The sequence below is a fragment of the Chrysoperla carnea genome, chromosome 1 (assembly GCF_905475395.1).
Source record: "Chrysoperla carnea chromosome 1, inChrCarn1.1, whole genome shotgun sequence".
Taxonomy (NCBI): Eukaryota; Metazoa; Arthropoda; class Insecta; order Neuroptera; family Chrysopidae; genus Chrysoperla; species Chrysoperla carnea.
The window spans coordinates 36,952,944-36,964,293 of NC_058337.1; the positions used below are offsets into that span (position 1 = coordinate 36,952,944).

Sequence of the window (11,350 nt, forward strand, 5' to 3'; positions counted from 1 at the left end):
AAAGTTCAGTTTCATAATAAAAATATATAATTTTTATTGTGCATATATTTTTCGTGTTACACAGTAAACGTATAGAAATTATTCCTTCGTAAATTTAAATAATATCTTATTTTTACTGCACAAATAGATGCTGTCGAATTTTATACTTTTCAGCTTTAAATTTCCAATTGATGAACATAGCAGTGGAAAACTTTTAAAATTATAAAAGTATCTATTCGAAATTATTTTCAAACATACAATTACACATTCGTAGTTAGAATTTGATTGTAAAAAATTGTGTATTTCAATATATTTGTGGATTTTTGGGAAAGACCCATTCAAATACGAATGAAAATAAGAATTCTTTTAATATTATTATTAATTTTACATAACAATTTAAGTATTGTGTAACATTTGTTTAATTCAAGGCTACCCTAGTAATGAGTAATTTCACACAAATTTTGAATTTGTATTTACACTATTTCTTTGAGATAAGTACTTTCCGTTGTTTTTCAAAATTGACAATTATTTCATATTGAGTTCAGATGCATTGTTTAGAATCTTTAGATGCATCAGAATTATAAAGGATTTTTCAATAACAAAGTTGTTATGAAACTTATAGCGGCTATGTTGGTATAAATAGCGGCTATGAACTTATAGAGGTACATGCATTGAATTAGTTATTTTTACGGAAATCATCATAGAAATTTACACTGTTGAGTATATACCTTTGCTGTATTTTATAAATTCAGGTACAGGTAGATGATAGTAAGTTTTTTATGACCTAAATATGAAACATTTAGATTAGAGATGAAACGGATACTGGTTTGGCCGGATACTGGTTATTGGACAAAATACGAAGCCGGAGCGCCGGATATTCGGCTCGGTAGTTCCAATTTATTTCACTTGTTGTCGTAGTTCAAGTCAGGCTATTTAGGAGTTCTGAAAAGAAAAAGTCCGACAAAAAATCATGATAAAGTATATAAAAAAACGACGAATCTTCTTTTGTCAGTAACAATTCATCACCTGCTCACACTTGAAGCTCATGACACTTTTTGGGACTATTTCAATGAAGTGGCAAAGGATAGTAGTAGTGACTGTCACGATCAAGAAAAACAAAATCTAATTGCTAACGAGATTGACTTTTTCTTAAAGACGTCTCGAATCGATCGCAATCACGACCTTTACATTTACATTTGGTGGTCAGTTAATTTGAATCAGTACCCGCAGTTGTCAAGATTTTTTAGAATTTAACTTTCTGCATTTGGCAGAAGCGTTTACAGCGAAAGGATGTTTTCAGAATCTGGTCTGGTATATGAAACCAAGCGGAGTCACCTCTTACCAACAATCCGGAAAATTTGGTATTCATTCACCAAATTTTGCTTGCCACTTGTTAATTTTGAGTACTAAAATAATTCAAAAAACAAACATTTTTGAAGTACGATAATTAAAACAAAAATAAATTTTACTATCCGGAATTCGGCCGGATACTGAATTACTATCTAATATCCGGCCGGATAATGAAAACAGGCCGGATAGGTCGGAAACCGGATAGTTACCGGATATTCGTTTCGTCTCTAATTTAGATCTCATTGATATGAGATTTCAAGAAGGCAGCGCTGCAAGTCACACAGCGCCACATACAACAATAGAGTAAAAATTTGACGGTATTATTTTGGATTCAGCTATTTGTAGGAAATTATATTCTCTGCATTATGTTATAGAATATTAACAGGGATTTCTATGGAAGGAAAACCCTATGTAGGCTTTAATCTAAATAAAACCCATAAATTATAGATACCGAGAATAACTTTATATCTGGACGCCTAACAAAAATTTCCGCTTATCTAGAAAATTAAATGTTAAATGTTCGGGGTTCTTTACTTAAATTAATTAAAAAAAAAAGCATTTTTGGGACTATTAGAGAAAAATAAATGGTAATGACTAAAAAAGTGTGTTGTTATTATTCCAAATTTGGGCTATTTAAAAAAAATTTGTTTGATAAAGTCAAATGTTATTATCGTACGATAATAATCAAATGTTATTATCGTACCCGATAATGTTATTATCGTATCGTATCGTATATTTATCGTACCCAACCGTACTTTTAACAAGCAAAGTAAGTAATTCTTCGAAATTTGGGCATCAAATCATTTTTCAAATGGTCTAGTTTTGTCTAGTGGAATTTTTTCTTTTTTTGCTCTAGGTATGGTTTGTTTCTGATAGAATTTCATGTTCAGTTGAAATTATCCACAGTTGTTATTCTTTATTATTATTATTAGCGAATCAATTGTTATTTTGTAGGAAAGTTTGAAGTATTTATTACAATTAGAGTGTCCATCTGGTGTAGAGACATGCAGCAACTATTTAATACAAAAAATTATAAACAATACTGTCTGCCTTGTGTAAACTAATCATTAAGTACCAGTTGACAAGAAGGACCAATTGTTTTTCTGACTTAAGAAAAAGAAGAATCATTGTTCTTCTGACTTGTAAGAAAATGATTAATTATAAATAAAATGGAATATTTAAGTGTTTACGAATTAAACAATTAGCTTCTCGTATTAATCACTATTGTTGGTTTATTTAACAATAATAATTAATTTTTTTTTATTGTTAGTAAAATGACTCAAATAATTAATCGAAAAAATACATAATATTTATTATATATTAATATGATCGTAATCATAGCAAGAAAACTGATAGAGCATTATATAAAAAAATCGATTTTGCTGGGTTGTTATGTTTGAGGCTACCCCAAAAAATAGAAGACTAATAAAACAATAAATATCAAAGTGAATCGCTTATAATGAGCTAATTTGGAATATGCAACGTAATCTAAAGAAAACAAACGTTTCTCGCCTAATATAGTCTTGGCTACTTTCTGATTAAAGAGAAGTTGCCACTCTCGTAATTTGCGCAATCATTTTTGTCCAAAAAAACTATGATTACCAATATAGACTGTAAGATGTCGTGACACGTTAAGTGCCCTATTTTCTAGCTTTGTCCAAAACGAGGAAAAATTTGGGAGGTTTCAGTGTGGCTAACATATCGAAACGAACTCGTTCACTGAACGAGTTATACGAACAAATCTAGCAGCGGATTGATTTTGTTAGAAGACGCAGAAATAGAAAATTGAGATATTTAAAATTTAATTTGATAATTTTTCACGTTAAGTCCTGTAGTTTTCGAGATGTATTTCATGTTATTTAGCTGCCTTTTATCTCTTGGTAGTGTAGTTCCTTATTTCGATTTTCTGAGGCCACCTCTTTTTAAAATAAGAAAATGCGTAGATCATTATATGTAAGGTCAAAGCTATAAGTCTGTACACTATTAGTAATCAAGTTTTTTTTTGATTATTTAAATTTTTCATTTTTTGATTTAAAGGTCGATTGAATATTTTATTTAAGATTGTTAGAATAATTTATATCAGATATTACCTACTAATTGTTAATTAAACATGCTTTATAGACATTTATATTATTTGATTGATAATACAATAAATTTTCTCTAACAAAAAAAAAGTTGTAATATCAACTTTTATTATGTTTAATTAATATAATTATGACAATTATTAATTATATAAAATTTTCACTTATTGATTCGGAAATGACCTTTACAGTCTACTTTTCTGTTGCCTTTGGCTTCTCTTGTATTCAATATAGTCTGCTGAGCTGATCATTTTATGTAATATTAGTCAGTCAACTACTCAAAAGAAATTGTACCTAATAAGTAAAAATTATATGAGTCAACGACCAAAATAAGTATTTCAATGCTTAAAAATTTTCTCGAGTCAAGAAAATATTTACTTGTTACCCTGTTAAGAACATATTTTCTTGAAAATAGTAAATTTTTTTACTGTGTTTTTTTAGACATCCTTTCTTTGCAATGGTGCTAGATTCGAGGGTAACTGCCGCTCTGTGCAAGAGTAAACACAAAATTGACGGAATCATTTATAAAAGAAGAAAAAATGTAAGATTTGAACATTAACAGTTCAACAAATTACCCACTGCGAGCGGCAAATTTACTTGTCACACACCAAAAGTAAAATTATCTTGGGAACTTACTATTGACGCGAGGAAAAGTCCTTTCATGGAAAATCGTGCAGAAATAAAGAACTAATCCTGAATTAATTTAGAAAAAGAATCACTACATTGGTAGCGGACATCAAATTTACAAAATGAAATATAGGTACTTGATTTTCATATACTCATAAGAGCAATATGATAAGAAAGTTTAAATCAGTCGGTTCAGTAAATAATCAACAACATTCAAAAATCGTCAGAAAACGAGGTTTGATTAAGTGCCCTAAAAAATAAGCAAAAATATGGACCCTTGCGGCCGAGTAGGAATTGAATATCTGCATAAGTACTCACCAGCGAAGCTCACGATATCTCTTAGCACTTAGATGGAGGCGGAAAGCGATAACTTCATTTATCACAGCGGGGTGAAAGATGACACTTTCCACCCGGAGACAGAAAAAAAGTTTTTATTTAACTTTATATGCATGTTCTCGAACTTTTGCAAGTAAATATTTCCACTCACTTGATTTTCCCATCACTTCCACTATATTTGATGCATACGTTTTTTAATTTTAAATTAAAAATGTAAATAGTATTTTATTAGCGAAAGCTTTTATTGTACTAATAAGTAGAAAATAATTGTTCTTATGAATCAGTCATACATGATTATTTGTAAAAACTTGAGGCGCGAATCATCCTTAATATTTTAAATTGGCGCGTCCAGCTTTTACAAATAGTACGAGGCATTCATTAGAAAAACTATTTTCTACTTTTAGTATAATCAAACTATTTCCCTAAAAATATATTTTTTTTTAATTTTTTATCGCGTGTAAAGTTTATAATTTAAAATTAACAAGTGAAAACAAACAATTGACTGAGTTAATTGTTAAAATACTATGCATAGGCAGTGTTGATTACTCTATCACATTACACATACATACATGTCACACACACGTAACTGATATCGCTTTATAATACATACTATGCAATTTACTCTAATTTTCGCCCTCACGGGTAAACAGTGATGCTTGCGAAAAAATGTTTCAATGGAAAGTTGTTTATTTTTTGATAAGGAAGATTTTTTACGTTTAAACTTTTGTTCTATCTCTAACGGTTTACAAGATGGGTCTTACGGACCTATATGTCAAGACCCAATTGACCTATGTTGCTCATTTACGAACTCGACCTCACTTTTTACGTCCTGAACGCGCTGTAAAAATTTCAGCTTGATATCTTTTAAGCGTTACAAACTTGGGACTAAACTTAGTATACCTTGCATATTACATATATGCATGGTATACAAATCCTATAAACATTTCACTTTTTTACAAATTTCAAATTTTTTAAAACAATTATATTTTAAAAATCACTGATTTAATTTTGTAAACAAATATTTTTTTTTTTGGATAAAAACAAATAAATTTCACAATAATAAACAAAATATAATATTTTACAAAACTCACCTTTACTTGTAAATTTTTGCTCACCACTCATTATTTAAAAATAAAAAAATGAAACTAAATCAACAGTTTTTAAAAAAAAAAAGTGTTACGACAAGCACTGTGCAAATAAAAATGTTAAAAAAGAATATAATACAAAAACCCGCTTGAAAATTCTTCGAAATATGAAATATTTTTACAACAATACAACATATAAGATATAAGAGAGTTGATTAAAGTTAAGTCAGTCCGTGGTATACTTTATAATAACATAGATTTTAAGTTATATATAATAATTTTATATATTATGATTGATATTAATTTACTATACGTTATATGTATAATCATATCGTGTAATATCTACAATATAGGTAGGTAGTTAGGTATTGCTTGACCATTATTACCTATAGTTGAAACAGGTGAAGTACATATTAAAAAAATATCAATCATACAGGTTGAGTTGAATGAAACGTTTCTTACAATGCTCGGTCTTAAAGCTTGTCGTTTGACGAGCCTTGCTTTGAGTTTAAAGTTGCCATCTTTATCTTTCCTGTATTGGGCCGTAGTTTCCAGTTTACGAAGAGTGTCTCTCGTCGCCGAAAAAAACTATAAATTCTCCAAATTTGAACAAAAAATAAAATAATTGTTAAAAAAAAAAAGATAATTAGTTTTATTAATTATCAAAAAATCTAAAAGCACTCCAATCGGATAAAAGCATTCGATTTTCGTGTTAAGTGGCTCCAAAAACCCCCGAGTAACCAGTTGAGACTGATTATATAACGAATTGCCCGAAAACTCTAAGAGACAACGGGGATACCGTTCACCCTGGGTCTCAGGCACCTCGGAGACCAATTATATTCCATATTCGTGTTCAGCGACCCCAAGAATCCCCGTGTAACAAGTTTGGCATCATTTTCATCACTCTTAACCGAATTATGAATTGATTATATTTACGTTCAATTTAAAATGCAATTATAAAATGCATATTATTTATGCAAATTGCATATTTTTAATTTCTTGTAAATCAATTTTGATCACAAAATTTCCTGACGCTCTAACGAATCGAATGCAGAAAACCGCATTCAAATCCGTTTTACTGTTCAAATTTTCGAACTTCGGTGCGTCGTTTCTGCGACTCTACTTATTTAACGGACCCCGCAATATTAGATAGGAAAATGGATTTCTGTGAAACTTTCTCTATCCCACCTTAAAATGTTCTTTGGATCATTCTGATCAAAAACGACCACAAAATTTTTTAATGGTTAGTTTTCGAGCTAAGGGCTATATAACTATGTATGTGCAGCTTTCATCGCCCGTAGCTCGAAAACTACCCGTTAAAATTTCGTGGCCGTGGGAGCTTGATATAAGAACGATCCGAAGATCATTTTGGAGATAGTTTGAAAAAGTTTCACAGAAAATCATTTTCCTTGTCGTCCTTGCCGTGAGAGCTTTTGATCAGAATGATCCAAAGAACATTTTAGGATGGGTTAGAAAATGTTTCACAGAAAGCCATTTTCCTATCTAATATTGCGGGGTCGTTTGTTTGACCTTACGCAATGAGAACGAAAAGATCTGATATTACTCAGGGCTGCTCAAAGTGACTTGACCGTACTCGTGAAATATGACCAGTCCCGCAAGGAAAGCACCCGTGATATGTGCTCCTGGTTTGAGACAGAATTATACTGTATCACTCTTTTATTTTATTCTTTAAAGGAGCACAGCAAACTCCATTACCGAATGGTGCCTTATTTTCCAACGAGATGTAAGTAAAGTGGATCTTTAGGGGGCGGACTAAGCGAAAACAAGCGGGTTGAAGGGTAGCACTTGGGTCGTCAAAGTTGACATTGTGTGTATTGCAGTATGTATAGGGGATAATTGAGGTAAAGGGTGGATCTCTAAATGAATCAATGATTCACTAAATGGATCATTACTAGAAACGAATGAGAGAAAAGTATATTGTATTACATTCTTATTTCATTCTTTAAAGGAGCACAGCGAACTCCATGGTTGAATGCCCCGTTATTTTCCAAGGGAATGTAAGTAAAGTTGATGTTTATAGAGTGGACTAAGCGAGGAAAAGCGGGTTGAAGGATAGCATGTGGTTCTTAAAAATTTTGTCCTCTAAATGAATCAACCATTGATTTAATGAATCATTTATGGAATACATTGAAATAAATCACTATCACGAACGAATCCGTGTGAAAAAGCTAGTTTTTATATTTTAAAATGTTGTAATTTGTAATTCAATAGTATATTTCAATCGGTTCCATAAATCCAAAATCTTTTATATCAATTAAAATTGTCACTTTAATTTCAGAATTATCTGCTACTTATTTCTATAAAAAAAACACATATTTGGAAAATATGGCAACACTTATTCTCATATACACCTATACTTATGCGTTTTTATGTATAGTTTATATTAATATACAATAAATATTTAAACGATGTTGCAAGATTTTTGATTTCATCGCATTTCATCTTTCTCTCATAAATTTTTACCCTTTAACTGTAAAAGGAACGTCTTTAATATAAATATCCATTTTGACTAGTTAATTAATAAGATAAGCATACAAGAAAGTCATGTGGTTTCCATATCGTATTTTTTATTAAATATTTCGAAACCACCTCCTATTCACCGGAAAACTTATTAATTGTGCTTGACGGCTTGATCACCTCTCCATGAAAATTGTATTGATAATATTTTAGTTTTTTTACATTTTATTATTATTTTAACGAGTTTTCGAAGGAAATGTAGCTATTGCTTTTGTACTGATGAAAAACAATGGAGCTATTGCTTTTGTACTGAAAAAATTTCTTCAAATATTCATCGATTCTACCTAAAAGATATCAAAAATGACCATCGTTAAAATTTATGTGTCTCTAGTGGTCGCAATTTTAGTACGATTTGAATTAAATTTGGTATAAAGAAGGGTTTTGGTATTTGAATGGTCAAGTTCCCTAATCAGAAATCGACAGATAAACAAGGGATGGAGAGCGGGATACGGCATAAAATTTTGAATTTTTTCAAAATAAAAAATATTTTTGTATTTTTTGACTAGTTTTAGGCAAAAAAAGTAATATAGTGATTTTTTTCTCTAGGCGCTTAGTTTTCGAAATTAAAATTCTTGAAAAATTAAAATTAAATATTCGATTTTAAGATAAATGTGTTATTTTTTCCATCTTTGAAGAAGTTCGCTTAGCTAACTCTGCTCCTGCGCTACGAATTTTTTAAAATTAAAAATATCACAATTATATCAATTTAAGACCTATTTGGAAATCCACAGTGGTAAAAATAACGTTTAATTTTTGTTTAATGCATTATGCATGCATCTATGTTTTAATATTGTAAGTCGGAAAAATTATTTTAATTTCTTTTTTAAATTGCCTTTTGCTGTGAAAGCATTTATGGTCGAGCATGGCATTTTTAATATTAACGATTTTGAGTTTTCACTTCCGAAAAAAAGAAAACACAGGAAAAATCGTGGAAACATGAACTGAATAATGATTAGAATTGAACAAAAAATAGTTTCCACCTGGAGAGACTGAGAAACAAAATATTTTTAGTTCTTTTATGCGGAGATAAACTTTGATTACAAATATATATGAAATATTATATGTTAAGCAACTAGCCTAACTCGCCTGCTTCGCTGGATAGTCTTAAATATAGTCCCATGCATAACACTCGAAATATATGTTACTTTTTATTATGAAACCAAATTATTTTGCTTTTAAAATCAAAATCGTCCAGCGAAGCAGGTGAGTATCTGCTAGCACCTGATGTTATATAGCCTGTAGCCTTCCTCGATAAATTGGTTATCCAACAACAACAAAATTTTTCAATTTGAGGCAGTAGTTCCTGCGATCAATCAAACAAACTAAATCTGCAGCTTTATTATATTATACTTAAGATATGGCTATTAAAACTACATTTTTTTATCACTATGGTAGACTATATAATAACGGATACAATTTTTAAGGCTTAGAGGAATTAAGGCCACTCTAATTTTCTTCATGTTTAACATTGAATGAGTAAATAGATAGTAAGATAGTGAAAAGATATGTGGAAAGTCAATTTTCACACCCAAAACCTTACTAGCCTATTCGCAATTCGCAGATCTTATGCCAATTACTTTTTGTAGTCTCTTTCTTTTAAATTTTTTTAGATTTGCAGAACACTTTTAAGATATAAATTTCACCTTTGCGCCAATTTTCTAGATCAATTTTTGTATTATATAAATACGTATTTCGACTACCAAGTAATCATCATCAGTATGAATTAGCTAATCGTAATTACTCTTATTGTGTATGTTACTCGATGCTGATTTGGTGAAGGTGTGCAACGAAAGATTAAAATTTATTTCGAAATATCCTAGAGATCTCATTCATTATTTTTGTTATTTATACCTCTAAGATACTTCTAAAAAGTAGAAAATTATCATAGCAGGTCTTATTTCAATCTTTTTCTAATCCCAATACTTAATCACTACCGTTACACAAAAAAAAAACGTCTACACAGTAAAAAAGGACTAGTTGCAAGAAAATGTGTTCTTAACATGGTAGCAAGTAAATATTTTTTAATATATCCTGGTTTAAAAAAAGATTAGGCATTCAAATACTTATTTCGTTAGTATCTATTGAGATCGTTGACTCAAGAACATTAACAGCTAAATAAATGCTTTTGCTTCAGTCCAGTAATTTTTAACTGTGTATCGTTTGAATGAAATCATTCAATAAACACAATATAGTTGACAAAAATGTAGCTATTTCAAAAAATGGAAGACGAATTTTTCGACTTGTTAGCCACGAGAACATTTTCTCTCTATCTAGTCATAACTGATCAACCATTTTTCGAAGCAGAAGTAAGAAATGGGATACCTTGACCTGTCATCATCTTAGTCGAGAAGATAATAAGAAAGATAATGGAGAGAAAGATGGAAAATCGAAAATGTACGGTGAGAAGAAAATTTCTAGGAACATAAAAAATTTCCTTTTTTGATAAACAACAAATTTTTATAATATTTGTTCTTCTATAATTTATACATATAAAATACTTTGTCCTGGATGACAAATTGATTGATTGACTGACTTACTGAGTGACGGTTCAACGCACAGTCTAAACCGCTGATCGTAGAGGTCTGAGACTTGGAGGGTATGTTCCAAGAAAGGATTTTCCGAAATTCTAACCCTAAGGATGTGAAGTAGAATATGAAAGTTTGTATGAAAATCCGTCATTTTTGAGTCCACTACTTTACCTTTAGTCCTTTATCAATTTTAAAAATTATTTCACCAATAGAATGCTGAATTGTCTGCAAGTAATATGAACTGTATTTTATTTTAAAAAAATTAGGGTTCAGCACCAAAAAATTTTAATCCATTAAATCGCGAACAAAATAGGAATAGAGTGAGGGTAAAAGAAGAGATGGTTATAGCGTGGTATTCTTTGTTTTTAAAGTTGAAATTGCCCAGCAACGCGGGTGTGTAATTGCTAGTTATATATATATTATTAATCAAAACAAAAAAGGTCACTCGTAAATTTAATTTTCACTGACAAAATTATCAAAATTTTGAATTGATGAAATTTGAACCTAGAAAAACTTGAATTTTTCGAGAAGTATTGCTTTTCAATGACATGTCAATAAAATTTTTCTCAATCAATGTTATACCCACCAGCCAGACTCGAAAAGTAGTTTAATTATAATGCATTTCTAAGTTAGTACATACAGGTTTTATTGAAATATATATTTGTTTATATTCATAAGTGACCCAAATCGCTAGTTTCACCCAGATGTTTTCAATGTATTGTTTTGCCTCCTCAATCTGAATTTGCAGGGTGGAACCTCTAAAAACGGCGAATAAAAAAAGTAACCTTGACGATAAGTGATAATGCATTTTGTAATCAACTCTATA

At 30.2% G+C, this 11,350-nt stretch overlaps 1 protein-coding gene across 1 annotated transcript in view; it reads right to left on the reverse strand.

Moving 5' to 3' along the window:
* The window catches only part of LOC123303229 (synaptic vesicle glycoprotein 2A-like), a 45,822-nt gene extending 40,262 nt beyond the window's left edge, over positions 1-5,560 (reverse strand). The window contains exon 1 of the mRNA XM_044886268.1: positions 5,465-5,560. Within this exon, the coding sequence (XP_044742203.1) occupies positions 5,465-5,495 (31 nt within the window). The 5' untranslated portion in view covers positions 5,496-5,560. The remainder of the gene's footprint in view (positions 1-5,464) is intronic.
* Positions 5,561-11,350: the final 5,790 nt, after the last annotated feature.